Genomic DNA, 16,878 nt, shown 5'->3' with positions numbered 1-16,878 from the left:
TCAAAATGTCACTTTTTATCCGTGTCCCTGCTTGTCACACTGCCGGCGAAACATGACTAACAACCGCCAGTCCTTATGCAATCTTCTGCATTTTTTTTTTAAACAGGAAGGCTATTTAATCTATTTTCTGTTGCTTCTGACAAATATAATACTGCCGCTTAACCTGGAAAATCGATATTGGCTACAGGAATGTGATTCAGTTGGCAGTAAAGTTGTTTTTTATTGGAAAATAAAAATCGAAGCCTTTTCTGAAACATGGACATTGTTTTTGGTAAACCATCACATTCATTTCTTTGACATCTACAGTAAGGAGTCAATTGATTCAATTCAGTTCAATGAAGGTCAAAGCAGCTAACAATTGTCACAATGTAGTGATTTTTTGGTTTGTTTGTTTTTTGTTATGATTTCTCGCACCAACCTAATATACACGACTAGGCATAACTTTCTCACTGATCAGCTATTACATTATGACCACCTGCCTAAAATTGTGTTGGTCCCCCTTTAGCTGCTAAAACAGTCGTGACCCATTGAGCATTAACAACATTAAGTTCTTCAGCAGTTTGAGCTACAGGAGCTCGTCTGTAGGATCGGACCACATGGACCAGACTTCGATCCACACGTGCATCAATGAGCCTGGAGGTGGAAGCGTAAAAAGGTTTGAGGCTGTTTTGGAGCAGAGAAGGTTCCAGAAAGTGAAAGGAATCCTGAACCAACATGGCTTCCATTCCATACTTCAACACCATGCAGTTCTTTCTGGACCGCGGCTCATTGGAACAGACTTCACCGTCCAACAAGATGATGGGTTGAAGCGTATGTCTGAGTTTAAGCGTTCAAGCGTTATTTAGAGAGCAAGCAGTCGTCTGGAATGAACTGTGATAACCCATGTTTTACAAGAGGCTCAGCAGAATGTTTGGGGAAATTAACTGTCTGTATGCCTGGATTCTGTCTTTCAAAAATGGTAACACAATTCTCTCTCTCTCTCTCTCTCTCTCTCTCTCTCTCTCTCTCTCTCTCTCTCTCTCTTGTATATATATATATATATATATATATATATTGTACTGTATATATATATATATATATATATATACAGTACAGACCAAAAGTTTGGACACACCTTCTCATTCAAAGAGTTTTCTTTATTTTCATGACTATGAAAATTGTAGAGTCACACTGAAGGCATCAAGGGCTATTTGACCAAGAAGGAGAGTGATGGGGTTCTGCACCAGATGACCTGGCCTCCACAGTCACCGGACCTGAACCCAATCGAGATGGTTTAGGGGTGAGCTGGACCGCAGAGTGAAGGCAAAAGGGCCAACAAGTGCCAAGCATCTCTCGGGGAACTCCTTCAAGACTGTTGGAAGACCATTTCAGGTGACTACCTCTTGAAGCTCATCAAGAGAATGCCAAGAGTGTGCAAAGCAGTAATCAAAGCAAAAGGTGGCTACTTTGAAGAACCTACAATATGACATATTTCAGTTGTTTCACACTTTTTTGTTATGTATATAATTCCATATATAATTCCACATGTGTTAATTCATAGTTTTGATGCCATCAGTGTGAATCTACAATTTTCATAGTCATGAAAATAAAGAAAACTTTTTGAATGATATATATATATATACAGCCCCAAATCTGGAAAAGTAGGGACGCCGTGCAAAATGTAAATAAAAACAGAATGCAATGATTTGCAGATCTCATAAATCCATATTCTAATCACAATAAAACAAAAAACATACCAAATGGTTAAACTATTATCATTACCATTTTTCCACCAAAAAAATAAGGTCATTTTGAACTTTATGGCTGCAACATGTTTTTAAAAATGTTGGGACAGAGGCAACAAAAGTCTGGAAAAAACAGGTGTTATTAAGTGTTATCCTCAGTTTAAACATTTGATATGTATTCTATAATCTATAAAATATGGGTTAATGAGATTCATAAAGTAAATTTTACACACATTGGAATTGGGGTTATCTATCTATCTATCTATCTATCTATCTATCTATCTATCTATCTATCTATCTATCTATCTATCTATCTATCTATCTATCTATCTATCTATCTATCTATCTATCTATCCTCTCTCTCTGTCTGTCTGGTATATATATATATATATATATATATATATATATATATATATATATATATATATATATATATATATATATATATATAATCTTTTTCTTATTCTTATTATTATAATTACTCATATATTAATATTTCTTGTTATTATTCTGTTTGTAAATAATAAAAACATCTCTGTAATAAAAATTAAGTGTGCAAACATTAGCCAGTGATTTGTATCAGACACAGAAGGCGCAAAGTTTCATCACAGTAAACGAGTGTGGAAATATAAATCCAGGTCATTTATTATAATTGTATTGTATTACATTATTGCTCGGTGGTAATTTACACAGCAGTGAAGGAGGAACTGAGACTCTGTAGCCCATGTGGTTGGACTGTCAGGAACCACACTAATCATCCAGTCCTAACTGAGAAGCCTTCTAGCTCTAATCCTTCAACACGTTTAGACTGTAAATGAAGGTTTTTTTTTTTTTTTTTTTGCACATTTATGCTTGAAGAATTTCAGTACTCCAATCTGCTCCAAGAGCCATAGTTTTACTTTCACTTTTACTTTTTTTTTTAAATCAGAATAAAATTTCAGAGTATAAAATGATCAGCATCGTGCAGGTATTTAAATACACACACACACACACACACAACAAACATTCATTTACGTCTCATATTTCGTGTACAGGATAATTTTTTAAACTATATAAGATAAATAAAAATAAAATAAATAAATAAATAAATAATGCGGTAGTCGCAGTTTGATGACGTAGATCCGCGTTCAACTCGTGATCACTTGTGATTTATTGCTTTGTTTGTGCGTTAATCCTCCAATCGGTGGTTCAGTTCCGAAAATTAGGAACTGAGTATAAGGAGGAAGAAGGAGGAAGATGATGAGGAAGAGGAGGAGTTCCAACGGGAACACATAAATATATACACACGTCATGCGGCGTGGCAGCTGACTCAGTCACGTGACTCCCAGCTCAGGCTGATCAACATGGCTGCAGCAGAAGGGTAAGTGTGCGCTCCTCTACTTTATATCTCTTTATTTACCTTTTTATCTACTTTTGTATTATTATTACTATTAAATTATACATTAATAATGTTTTCATAATAAACAGAATGTTGTTTAAGTCCTGATGCATTTTTGATTGCAGATTTTCAGTATGTAAAGAAAGTTTTGTATTCATGAACCTGCTATTGACTTAAAATTAGATGAATAATAATAATAATATTATTATTATTATTATTATTATTATTATTATTATTATTGTTATTATTATTAATAATGATTATAATTTTTATGCGAATTTTTTGCATGTAGATTTTTTTATATATATTTTCTGAATTATTTTTTTATTATTAGTCTAAAACCTAAAAAAAAAAAACCTAAACCTAAAAAAATTATAATAATAAATAAAAAACAAACAAACAAAAAAATGCACAAAATGTAATTAAAGCTTATAACCAATGCTTATCGAATCCTGGTGAAGTTTTTCTGTAATTACGAAAAATTGTTTTTTTTTGGGGGGGGGGGGTTTCGGCATGAAATTGTTTGTGATAAGAGATCTATATTAAAAAAGAAAAAGAAAACAAAAAATGTGCACAATGTAATTGGCCACATAACCGATTTCTGTAATCACTTCTTTTTATCACTTTATTTTTGATTACTGTACTTAATGTCTTCACTTCTTGCACTTTGGATGTTCAAAGTTCACGTCTCCATATCATGCGGTGAATCAATCTTTATCCCGTTCTTCATCATTATACACTCGTTTTACGAGCCTTGAACCGCCACAGTCGCTGATAAGCCTGAAAATGTGCTCTTAGACCTTCTAAAGATACGATAACGCCTGCAGTTCCACGTGTCAAACTCTGATTGTCAAGATTGGATTTAATCCATGTGCTGATGAAGGAAAAAAAAAAGCCCCGAATGCGCTGTCCTGCTTGGATTCCGGCTTTACAGAGTGATCTCACGTCTGTTCTACATCCAATCTAAAACATTAGCAGGTGATTAGAAGCACAGCTGCAGAGCTGCTCTCAGATCAGTGAATCTCCTGAACCCTCTGATAAACACCATAAACCAGATCAGAGGAAAAAGGAATATATTCTAGAAAAGCGGTACGTGATCAGGGACACGCTCTCCAGCTTCCTTGCGATCTTCTCTTCCCTTTTTCTCACGTGAATTTTTCTTTTTAAGCAGGATCACGTCTACGACCGGTCGACCAGGTCACACGGCGGTATCCTAGATTGCTGATTCGACGTTTTTTATACGGGGGGGGATTTGAAAGGTGGTTTCTGTGAGGAGAAGGTTTACTACTTCCAGGAATTGTTCCGCAAAAATGTTTGTACTCGTGTCAGATTTAATAAATTCATTTTTAAAAGCTGGAGATTCACGAGTGTGAGGAATCCTAACACTTCACATGATTGTTGTGGTCTGCGAAAAAAAAAAAAAAAGGTCCAGGGTTCCTTAAATGGGCTTTGCATGAAGTTCCTTGAATATGGCCAAAAGTTTTTGGACACCTTATCATAAGCTTCACTCTTCTGGTAAGATTTGTGCTCATTTAGCCATGAGGGTGTCAGGTCCTGATGTGGGTGAGATGAGGTGAGAAGGTGAGGAGGCCTGGGGTGCTTTCAGTGTTCACCTTCATTCTGTTCAATAGGGTTGGAGCTCTATAGCAGGAGATCTTCCACAACTACCAACCCGTGTAAAGCAGATCTTAAAGGAGCTGGAGGCACATGATTGTACATGTGCTATCATAACTTTTTGCGTTCACTTGAACTAGAAACCTGTTCATATTCCCCACTTTGTACACAACCAGCTCCATGAAGATCTGCTTTGGAGTGGAGTGGAAGATCTCCAGCTACTGAGCTTTTACCTCATACCTAATGAACACATCTTCTCAGAAGAGTGGAGGGAATTAGAAGAGCAATGGGACTAAATGTGGAATGAGATAAAGCACATAGCATATTTATGACCAGGTGTCCGCAAACTTTTGGAGAAAGTGTAAACCTGTTTTTTCTTATTGTCTTTCTCGATTTCCTCAAGTCACATGTTTTCTGGGTCTTTTTGATGTTTAATCAGCTCAAGACGTATTCGATATAATTGTGTGTGCATGTGTGTGTGTGTTGCAGGAAGGCGGTGTACTGGTTGGGGAAGGACACACTCCGGGTGTCTGCTGCATTGTTCGGGGAGAACCGGCGTCGTCTTTGTGTGGCTCTGAAGGCCAAAGACACGCTGCAGCGCAACTCTGTGGTCCTGCTGCAGGGGGGAGAACAGAAACAGAGATACTGCACTGACACGGACGAGCTCTTCAGACAGGTCACATAAACCCACCCTTCTGTCCAACTATCTCTAACTCCAGGAGCAGGTCTCACAGCTTCTAACCTCCAGCTTTTTTCATCACCTAATTTCCGTTATCCGTAATCATGGTCTTCTGGAAGCTAAAAACGATTCTGCCTTAGCAGATTTGCATAGAAGGCGTGGCCTAAAAGTTTAGAGGTGGAGTCATGGAGCTCATGTTTGATGCTTATTCTAACCTTGAAGCTTCATTTAACCAAAAAAGGGAAAACAATATTGTTTTGGAATGAAAGTATGGGTTTTTTCCCTCATAAATCCTTTCTTTTCTTTCATGTCTCGAATTCGTCTGGCCTTCGCTGCTTTAATTACCGGTTCGTCCGTGATCTGGTTTTTTCGAGGCCGCGAGCCTCAATCACCCGCGAGTGCGCTCGGGGATCCGCACCGTTTCCGTAATTGATCATGAAACATTAACTTTGGGAAAGAAATCTGGGACAGAGTGTGTTCTTTATGTGAGGGGGGGGGGGGGGGGTCTGAGAGCTTGTGCTTGTGATTAACAGGGTTCCTACGTGTTTTGGAAAAGTGGGAAAAATTATGTAATTTGATTTGAGGTCTGGATTTGTATGAAGTATTTGTGTTCCCATACTATTGCTTTATTCGCTTTTCTAACATCTAAAATTAAGAATTTATAAAAAAAAATATATAAATAAATTTATAAAACCACAGGTGATTAATGAATCCGGATAAAAACGGCGTTTTAACCTAAAAACAACACTCCGGGCACACTTTTGATCCCCACAAGTCGCCCATCCACACAGACAAGTCTGAAAACATCGTTTTTCCGAAACACCGTTTTTCCGAAACACCGTTTTTTGCGAAACACCTTTTTCACATGTATCCACTTTGGAGAGTGTTTTCAAAAAGCTGCTTTTTTGTTGTCTGATAATGTATCAGATGTTAAATATGGTCTTAAAAAAGGAAAGTCTGCCTATTTGAGAAATGTAGAATGGGAAGGAACCCTGAATAAAAAATCACCGTAATCATCTGAGCCTGTTTACTGGTGCTGACATCGGTGTCGAGGTTCTGAATCTAGGGTCCGGAGTCGATCTGGGCAAACTGGGTAGTTATTCCAGTATGTTGGAGGCAACAACCAGAAAATCATTCATCTGTTTTATACAGAATGGAAAATGAGTTAAACCCTATTGATGTTCATTTCTCAATCCTGATTGGTTAGAAGTTGAACTGGACTAGTCCTTCTACTGGTTGAACTATTAGTGGCAGTTTAGTGGATAAGTCATTAGACTTTGAATCTGTAGGCCATGAGTTTTAATCCCAGCCACAACAAGCTGCCATTTTTGGGCCCTTGAGCAAGGCCCTTAACTCTAAAGCTGCTCAGTTGCATAAATAAGATACAATGGAAGTCAGTGTAGATAAGTGCGTCTGCCAAATCACATACAAAATCTATATTTTTCTTTGTAACGTCTCTTTAGGTGTTTAACGTGACCAGGTACAATGGATATAAAGCATTAAAAAGGCTTTTTAATTGTCACGTGAAAATTAGAGCAAAGTGAAGTATTGCAGCTGGGGTCTGAGCGCAGGGTCAACCATGATACAGCGCCCCCTGGAGTTCTTAGTGTGGGGGCCTTGCTCAAGACCCCCAAAAGTCTCAGTTTGGCAATACCAGGGCTGGAACCCACAACTTTCTGATCAGTACCCCATAAAGTTGATCCATGGAATATTTTAATAAAATAAAAAAATATATAAATTTTTTCAACTTGAAATTTCACTCCCATTTGGTGTAAAATTTTAAAAATAAAATCTTACATAATAAAAACAAAAACCAATCAAAAGGCCAAATCTGACCGTTTTTTTTTTTTCCTCACAGATCAATTTTATTATTACGATTAGGTTTATTTTCGTTTATTCAGTGAAATGTTTTGTCTTCATTTCCTATTAAAATGAAGAAACAAACGCAGGAACAGAAGAAGCGCTGGACCGCACGTGACGAGGTTCATCCGCGGAGTCGTTTGAGAGTGTAATTTAAGGAAGAAAAAAAATCGCCAGTCAAATGTTACCCTGAAATCCTTTTTTTTTTTTTTTTTTTTTTCTCTTTCTTTAATTTTTAGTCACATTTGGCCTTCAGAATCTAAATCTTGGCATCTTTAGAAACTAAATTCTCAACGGGAAAAAACGAAACTAATCAAAAAAGCAAATCTGACAGTTTTTCTCAAAGATCATTGTTATTATTATGATTTTTTTTATTTTTTTATTTTTAACTTTCTATTTTTTTAAAGCTCTTGGAAAGCTCTTTAAAGCTATATTAAGACACGTTTAGAGCAAATCTTCATGGAGATCTTCTGGCTTATTGGATATTGTCATGCTGGAACAGGTTTGAGTCTTGTAGTTGAAGTGTATTGAAAATGTAATGCTAAGTCCTTTACAATTGTGTGCCTTTAAGTTTGTGGTAATAATTTGGAGAAGAACCAAATATAGTTGGAAAAGGTTGATGTCCTAATACTTTTGGCCCTTGGTCTTTCCATTCCAAGTTAGAGTAAAGATGTTGAGAAGAATTTCTCTAAACTGTAGACATTGGACCTGTTGGATCATTGTATGTGTGTTACGGTGGTGTGTGACTCAGTGTGTGTGTGTGTGTGTGTGTGTGTGTGTCTTGTCCCACTGTACAGGAGTCGTTCTTCCACTGGACGTTCGGCGTAACCGAGGCTGACTGCTATGGCGCCATCGACGTGGACTCTGGGAGATCCGTCCTCTTCGTGCCCAAATTGCCTGAAAGCTACGCCACCTGGATGGGAAAGTGAGTCCCACAGAGGCTTTTCACCACACACACACACACACACACACACACACACACACACAGGCTGATTGCCCGATTATTTTAAACCTTAGATAATTCAAAACGTTTATTAGTCTGAGCAGTTCCCTTGTGCGAGCACTGAGCACTAGACCACACCTGTATGGAGTTTGTAGTTGAGGAGGTGAGGAGGCCTGGGGTGCACGCATCATTCCAATTTATCATAAAGATGTTAAGTTTGGGGTCAGAGCTTTTGAGGGAACCTTTCTTCCACTCCAACCCATATACAGCACATCTGCATGGAGATGATTTGAAGGGGCTTCATGAACTTTCCATTCCACATTGAGTCCTCATTTCCTCTTTTGATTTGGTATAAAAAAAATAAAATGTTTCGAGACTAGTTTTGAAACATGCCAACAGGTGGCAGCACAGGGCTGCACACACGGTCACAGGGAGCACCGTGAGTTTCTCGCCAGAAATACAATGTACTCACTTCCTCACCGCCCTCGATTCTTGAACATGAAGATCCAGCTTTTTTGACATCTTTTTGTAGATCATGTTGATCACATCTATAGACAGTTGTGTGCCTCCAATATTATAGTAACAGTTTAAAGAAAAAGCCCATGTGGGTGGAAAAGTCAGGTGTTCCAATAACTTTGTCCGTATAATGTATGTTTATAGAGTTATAGAGATGTTTACATGATGTCTGTATGTGTGTGTTTGGACAGGATCCACCCCCCTGAACACTTCAAGGAGAAGTACGCTGTGGATGAAGTGCACTACACCTGCGACGTAAGTGTTGTGGAGGTTCCTCTTCTAACCTGAATGTTCTGACCTCAGGGTAGCGCCAGCGAGCAAGGCGGACATCTTTAAGTTTTCAATTGATCTGAATCCGAGTCACGCTCTGTTACTATAGCAACGATGACTGGACGCTAACTTCATGATGTATAAGATGTAAAGGTGAATTATTTTCCCAGATCTGAAGAGATGTAACATTTCATACAGCTATAAAGTGTGAGGGAGAGGAAAGTGTGTGTGAGAGCGTCAGTGTGATCCTGCTGCATGACCTCTGTCTCTCTGAGGGACAACATCGTGACCTCGGGTCCTGAGAGAACAGAGCCAGAATGTTAATGGAGAGTCGGCTGTTAGAATCACACTGACAGGAAGTCACAACTCTGTCACTTCCTCAGGATGAGTGTTTAGTGTATAGGCTGGGGGCAGGTCACTGCATATACTGGCACACACACACACACACACACACACACACACACGGCATAGGATTTACCTAAGCTCATAGGACAGAGCCTGTCACTTACCTTCCACGCCTTCTCGCACAAGCCACGCCTTCTTGCACAAGCCACACTTTTACTCACAGGCCACGCCTTCTTTAACTCACAGGCCACGCCTTCTTTAACTCACAGGCCACGCCTTCTTTAACTCACAGGCCACGCCTTCTTTAACTCACAGGCCACGCCTTCTTTAACTCACAGGCCACGCCTTCTTTAACTCACAGGCCACGTCTTCTTTAACTCACAGGCCACGCCTTTCACTTAACAAGCCACGCCTTCTTTCGCTCACAAGCCACACCCTTTTAAAACACACCTTCACACATATGCCACCCCTTCTCTCACCTCTTTTCTCACTCACTCTCACACACACACACACACACACACACACACACACCCCACGCTTTCGTTCTCACCACTACATTTATCACTTTATCACACGCATCACATTTTAAAGTGACCCGGACAGTCGTTACGTTTCTCGTGACCATGACGTGTTCACGTTATAGTTCCTTCACGCTGCACACACTGAGTGGTTGAAGGACACTGTGGAGGATGTTCTCACACTGTCTGTACTGAAAACTCTTCTGGAGGAAACTTCTGGAGGACAGAGAAATACGTTCGATCCTCCCTGTGTTTGACCTTTTTGCCCTGATCTCCAGCTGGCAGAGGGTCACATTGTGTGCTCACGCTGTGCTCACGCTCTCTGTGTGTGTGTGTGTGTGTGTGTGTGTGTGTGTGGTTGAGTGTGTGGTTGAGTGGCCCGGGCTCCTGCTGTGCTTTAGTGTTTCTGACCTGTGCTCGAGCAACCATGGTGTGCCGTGTGATCATTACAGCTGCTGTGTAAATGTAAATCAGTTTGTGTGTGTGTGTGTGTGTGTGTGTGTGTGTGTGTGTGTGTGTGTGTGTGCACGTGGCAGGACGAGTGTGTTACTCTCTTTATCCGTCCTTATTTCTGTCTTGGGTAAAGAGATACAAAGAGCCAGTGAGACTGTCTGCCTTTCTGTTATCCAGTCTGTCTTCCTGTCTAGCTTTCTATTTCACGCTGTCTGTCTGTCTGTCTCTCTGTCTGTCTGTATCCACCCGTCTTTGTCTTTTATTTTCACTCTTCCTCACTTTGTGCTCGTGTGTATTTCTGTTCATGTCTTTTTCACTGTAGTGTTTCTGTCGAGCGTAAAGGTGACCAGCGCTTCCTCGCTCCTCTCGCTCGGCACGGCGTTAACGTTCTCCTGAACTTTCATATTTTAGCCGAGCTCTGAATAACTCACCAGAGTCATCTTCCTTCATCATCATCCTCTTTATCCACTTGATCCTTCTTCCCCTTAATCGTCTTCATCCTCCTCCTCCTCTATTCTCCTCATCGTTTTCATCATGGTCATTAACCTCCTCATCATCGTCTTTATCATCCTATTTATCACTGTTTTCATCATCCTCTTCCTCATTTTCCTCCTTCCTTCCTTTCTCTTCGTCCTTCTTCTCATCATCATCTTCACCATCATCCTCATTCTGTTGATTGTTTTCATCATCCTCTTCCTCAGCATCTTTCTAGTTGTCCTTCTTCTCATCTTCATCCTCCTCCTCATCCTTTTCATCTTCATCATCAAACTCATTATCCTCCTTCGTCATCTTTCACCTTATCGTTTTATCATCCTCTTCATCATCATCATCATCATGCTTCTGTTCTTCATCATTCTCATCCTCTTGGTGCTTTTTATTTGATTGTCGTGTTGTTTGTCTGAAACTTCCTGCTTTCCATCTCCTTCATTCTGCCTTCCTAAACCTCTGCTTGTTTATCACTCCATTGTGTTTTTTTTAACCAAAGAACATCTGATGCACATTGATGCTTTTTTTCCCTCCACATCAGAGTCCCGAGCACCAGTCCATCTTTATTCTAATTTCCTGTAACGTTACCATGACGACAAAGTAGATGTTCAAGTGAATTAAGAGACAGGATTTTTACACAAAATGCGACATTGCCAAAACTATCGGGACACCCGACTTTCTCAACTAGTTGTTACTGCAAAGTTGGAGGCAAACAATGCACAAAGCCAGCTCCATGAAGATCTGCTTCACATGGGTTGGTAGATGTGGGAGATCTCCTGTTGAGAGCTCCGAGCTCAACCCTATTGAGATAAATGTGAACGCTGAAGTTCTTGTGTTTTATTGGCAATAATTGTTACTCAAATGTGAGAAAAGCTTTTGAGATCATCTTAGGAGGCAACTAGGAACCAGATGACCAGTCAGACCAACACACACACACACACACACACACACACACACACACAAACATTGTCTAATTTATTCTCTATCTTACACTTCTATGTGAGACCCACTGGGAGCTGAGAAAGTTGCTTTGGTAATTAAAGTTGATTTTGTGTGTGTGTGTTTGTGTGTGTGTGTTTGTGTGTTTGTGTGTGTGTGTGTGTGTGTGTGTGTGTGTGTGTGTGTTCATTAGCGCATGTCAGGCGCTCAGTCTGTTGTTTGTAGCGTCTGTTGCATTAACGGTTTATTTTAACGCTGTTGGTGTTGAAAACCACGAGACGTGATCATTTCATTTCCCGACTCATACAAGTGAGAAGTTATTCAAGCTGGGACTGACTGGCACACGACAGGTACACAGGCCACACCTACTTTATTCAGCCTGACAGTCACACAGGCCACTCCTCCTTTACTCATCCTGACAGGCACAGAGGCCACACCTACTTTACTCAGCCTGACAGGTACAGAGGCCCCTCCTCCTTTACTCATCCTGACAGGTACAGAGGCCACACCCACTTTATTTGGACTGACAGGCACAGAGGCCACACCTACTTTATTTGGACTGACAGGCACAGAGGCCACACCTACTTTATTTGGACTGACAGGCACAGAGGCCACACCTACTTTATTTGGACTGACAGGCACAGAGGCCACACCTACTTTTTGGACTGACTGGGCACAGAGGCCACACCTACTTTTTGGACTGACTGGGCACAGAGGCCACACCTACTTTTTGGACTGACTGGGCACATAGGCCACACCTACTTTATTTGGACTGACTGGGCACATAGGCCACACCTACTTTATTTGGACTGACTGGGCACATAGGCCACACCTACTTTATTTGGACTGACTGGGCACAGATGCCACACCTACTTTATTTGGCCTGACAGGGCACAGAGGCCACACCTACTTTATTTGGCCTGACTGGGCACAGAGGCCACACCTACTTTATTTGGCCTGACTGGGCACAGAGGCCACACCTACTTTATTTGGACTGACTGGGCACAGATGCCACACCTACTTTATTTGGACTGACTGGGCACAGAGGCCACACCTACTTTATTTGGCCTGACAGGGCACAGAGGCCACACCTACTTTATTTGGCCTGACAGGGCACAGCGGCCACACCTACTTTATTTGGACAGAGGCCACTTTCCCTTCACTAGTGTATTTTCACTATATTTCTTGTGCAGCATGAATCCAAGCTGAAAATGCTGTTGATGTTGTGATCCATCTCACTGCCCCGAGCGTGATTTATTCTTTGTGCTTTCTTCAGACTGAACATTTTTTGTGTCATTAATCTCGATTATCTGCAATACGAGTTAAAAAAATGAACAATTAGAGAAACACGAGTGGATTTTTTTAGGAGAAGAATTTACCGGATTTGATTCTTGCTTTCATTTAAGAATTTCTGCTCAGATATAAAAAGAACAGAAAAAGCCCCGAGCTGAAATCTCTGGACCCGGTAATACTGATGAACACTGCCACGTTTACTCATGGAACGTGCAGTAACGTGCTGACGAGATCAAACGTCAGGAAATCGATTACGAAAGTTCGTATTAACGGAATCGTTTTTTTATGGCCGAGACGAAGAGAAGCTTCACTGCTGATGGTTTGAGACGTTTAGATGAAACTCTGCCGAGTCTTATCGTTGCTATAGTAACTGTACGGTGGTCTGCTAAATGAATTTAGAGAAAGAGGTATAATTGGAGATGTATGTCGATAATGAGATGGTTTGAGTGAGCGAATCTTGATAGTGGTTACAGCTCTTACATCATCAACGAACACCGTAAAAACTTCATGGTGCGATTGCACGTTCCGAACGGAACTCGTACGTGAGGTGGGGAGCGTCTGTAGTTATATATGCTTATTATTAGTAGATGCGCTTTTATTAATTAGAAAAGTGACAGGTTTGTTTCTAAACAATATTTTGTATGTCGATCGAATTCTCGTTGTTTAACCGTTTCTCGAGCGCGTTCTCTCAGCGCCGCCGCCGCTACGTGAATACGACGCATCGCTACGCTACGGAGACCGAGGCGTGTCCTCAGAGTCACATAGAACACAGATTAACATGGCAGAGGTAGAGCTGTAACTTCCTGCACACACAACAGGAAAAAAAACAACCTCTGGGCTTATTTTATCTTTTTATAATTTTACGCTACAAAGGCGTGTGTGTGAAAGGGGTCGTGTGTTAACGGTCAGAAGGCATTGAAGTAAATTGATGATTCGCCGTCTGTCTGAAGCGGGAAAATAAACGTGAACTATTTGTACCATATTGAATTGCAGAGCATCCAGGTTTATTTTTAATTGATTGAAATGAGGAGACGTAGTGAGGAGACGTAAACTGAGGACCCGCCCATATTGGTTTGATTGATGTGTCTGTCAGAGGAAGTCCTGATCTCTTGAGTGGACGATGGAGACGTTTTTAAAACCATAAACAGTCACGTCACGTCGTCCCCTCGCTCGTTCCGTCCGGTCTCTTAGATGTGAGTAAAACTGTGAAGCTGTGCTGAGCTTCACTACAGGAGATTATGATGTCTGTAGACAGACAGCTCTCATTGCTGAGAGCTTTGACTCCGACTCTGCGCTCCTTCATGGTCAAGCTTGGCCCGAGGCTGCGTTTAACCCGAGCGCTACTTCTCACATCAAGATCAGTCAGCTTTCCCTCTGTGCAGTCTGCTGACTGGTTCACGCCCTGGATATTAACCTGAGAATTAGTTCCCGCTGTCCTTAATGCCGAGGACGTCGGAATATCGGTGCGCTGTTAAAGCTAGTTAGGGTTTATTTGATGCAGGATTCTGCTGCATCGCAATGAAACAAACATCACTGTTAATCACACACATCTACATCTCTGTATGAGATTGATCATGAGAGGGATCTCACTTCGTATCTCAGCTCAAAAAATTCCAAACTATTTGACACTGGATCCGTCTTTTCCCTCCCTGTGTGATTTATCACTCCTTTAACCCGTGGTCAGAGAGTCGCAGCTTTTCCGTTGTTCCCAGCGTGTTTGTAATTTGTCTGGGTTCGGTACATTAAGTACGTATCATCAGAGCTCCGTGTTCCATTAATCTGCAGTTCTGTGTGGATTGATCATCTCCAGCTCGGAGGAAGAGCCGCCGTAGGCTACTTTTGTGTTTGCTGTTTGGTGATGGACAGAGCGAGATGTTGTCCTGATCTGAGATTGTGTTTATGAGCTCCGATCCTAAACTTCTTTTTGTGTGTTTAAAAAAAAACGTGTTTTATCCCGAACTTCATTCCTTCAAAATGGTGGCGTGGAGAGAACTTCCACCAGAGACTGGTTTGTGAATGATGTCTTTAGCCATATTAGAGACCCATAGGCATCCCAGAATCCTTTGCTTGCCGTTTTTCTCTCTCTTTCTTTCTCTTCCTGAATAATCAGCTGCCTCTTTAAAAATATTCACAGCCTACAGGAATCAGACGAAGCGACTGTCGTCATCGGATCGACCTTTTTATCGGAAAAGGTCCTTGCAGTGACTCCAGCAGTGATGTCTAAAATGTCAGATGATCTCCTGACTCAATATGAACCTCCATGTGTGTCTACAGATTGCTGAGATCCTGACCAACAAGAAGCCGTCTGTCCTCCTCACACTGGTAAAAGATCTTATTCTTCTGATTATTCTGTTGAATACGACTCTGAAACTCTGACCTTTAAATAAGTGTAGTGATCTTACAGAAGATCTAACACACAGTGGCAGGATGTCCACTTTTATTTGTACTCGTGATTCCAGGGTCATCTTTGTAGCACCATTTTGAAGCTACTTATAGCCAAAAAAGTGAGAAACAAAAGAGAAAAAGAACGAAATTCAGTTTTGTTTTTTTTTAAATATTTGAACGTATGTACATTCCACAATTTTTCAACAGGATCAATAAATGCTGATTCTGCACCTTTTTTTGTATTTAGATTGAAAAAACAGTGGTGAGTCATAGCGATGCGTTTACACGTTTCCGTAGCAACTATTTTCCATATAAAAAACAGTATGGAGTCGATTTTTGGGATTGATGAGGCTTCGAAAGACGTAAAAGTTACCATGTATTTGTATCATCTATAATAACGAAACGTGTTTCTATGTGTATATTTTCTATACATACACAATATGGACAAAAGTGTGATGACACCTGACTAAGATTTCTGTGTGCTAATGTCACCTGCTCATAAGTATGTTTTGTGATAATTGAGCATCAAATTCCACATTTGGTCCCAATTTGCTCCTACAGTTCCCTCCACTCTTCAGGGAAGATGTTCCACTAGATTTTTGCCATGTGCTTGTGAACATTTGTGTTCATCATCCACAAGGGTGTGAGTAAAGTCAGGTACTGATGTGAGAAGGTGAGGAGACCTGGGGTGCAGTCAACGTTCACATTCATCCCAAAAGCGTTCAATAAAGTTGAGGTCCGAGTTCTATAGCAGGACATCTTCCACTCCAAAACATGCAAAGCAGATCTTAATGGAGTTTGATCTTAATGGAGTTTGCTTTGTGGCACTGGAACAGATTTTGTGTCTCCTAGTTTAAGTGAATAGAAAATTTCAGGCTCCCACTTTAAACGATGTCCAATACAACTGTGTGCCTCCAACAGTTTGGAGAAGAGCCACATATGTCAGGAAAGGTCAGGTGTCCAAATACTTTTGTCCGTAGTGTGTGTGTGTGTGTGTGTGTGTGTGTGTGTATATATAATACATATCATATCTCAGATTTTCTCACATGAATTGACTCCTCATGTACTAATATACTTCACTGTAATGTGTCTCTGTGAAAGCATGTTCACACACACACACACACACACACACACACACACACACACACACACACTAAACCCCTCCTACAAGCTTCATTCTCAGTTGAGAAGATTGATGTTCACTTGCACATAATGGAAGTGACCTACAAATCGCCGGCTGCCTCGAGGCCGTACATTTTTTTTACTCCTTCTGACATCAAAAGCTCCAATTTACCACTAAACCATCATTCTGCACCATCAACATCCACGTCTCGCGCTCTGCCGTCTCAGTCACGCTCAGAACAAAAACGAGGGAATGTTCCCTTTTTCTCTCCGTCTGATCAAACAGATTGTATTCAATTGAGGGGTTTTGAACAGCAATAATGGTTTGGATAATGAGGCACTTGAATGCAGCC

At 40.8% G+C, this 16,878-nt stretch overlaps 1 protein-coding gene across 1 annotated transcript in view; it reads left to right on the top strand.

Moving 5' to 3' along the window:
* The first annotated feature begins 2,822 nt into the window (after positions 1–2,822).
* pepd (peptidase D) overlaps positions 2,823–16,878 on the top strand; it is a 46,865-nt gene continuing 32,809 nt past the window's right edge. Inside the window, exons 1-5 of the mRNA XM_083552437.1 lie at positions 2,823–3,084; positions 5,206–5,392; positions 8,053–8,180; positions 8,906–8,969; positions 15,293–15,340. Of these exons, the coding sequence (XP_083408563.1) occupies positions 3,068–3,084; positions 5,206–5,392; positions 8,053–8,180; positions 8,906–8,969; positions 15,293–15,340 (444 nt within the window). The 5' untranslated portion in view covers positions 2,823–3,067. The remainder of the gene's footprint in view (positions 3,085–5,205; positions 5,393–8,052; positions 8,181–8,905; positions 8,970–15,292; positions 15,341–16,878) is intronic.

The sequence above is a fragment of the Silurus aristotelis genome (genome assembly GCF_946808225.1).
Source record: "Silurus aristotelis genome assembly, chromosome: 10".
Classification (NCBI taxonomy): Eukaryota; Metazoa; Chordata; class Actinopteri; order Siluriformes; family Siluridae; genus Silurus; species Silurus aristotelis.
This window is presented reverse-complemented; position numbering and strand designations above follow the sequence as displayed.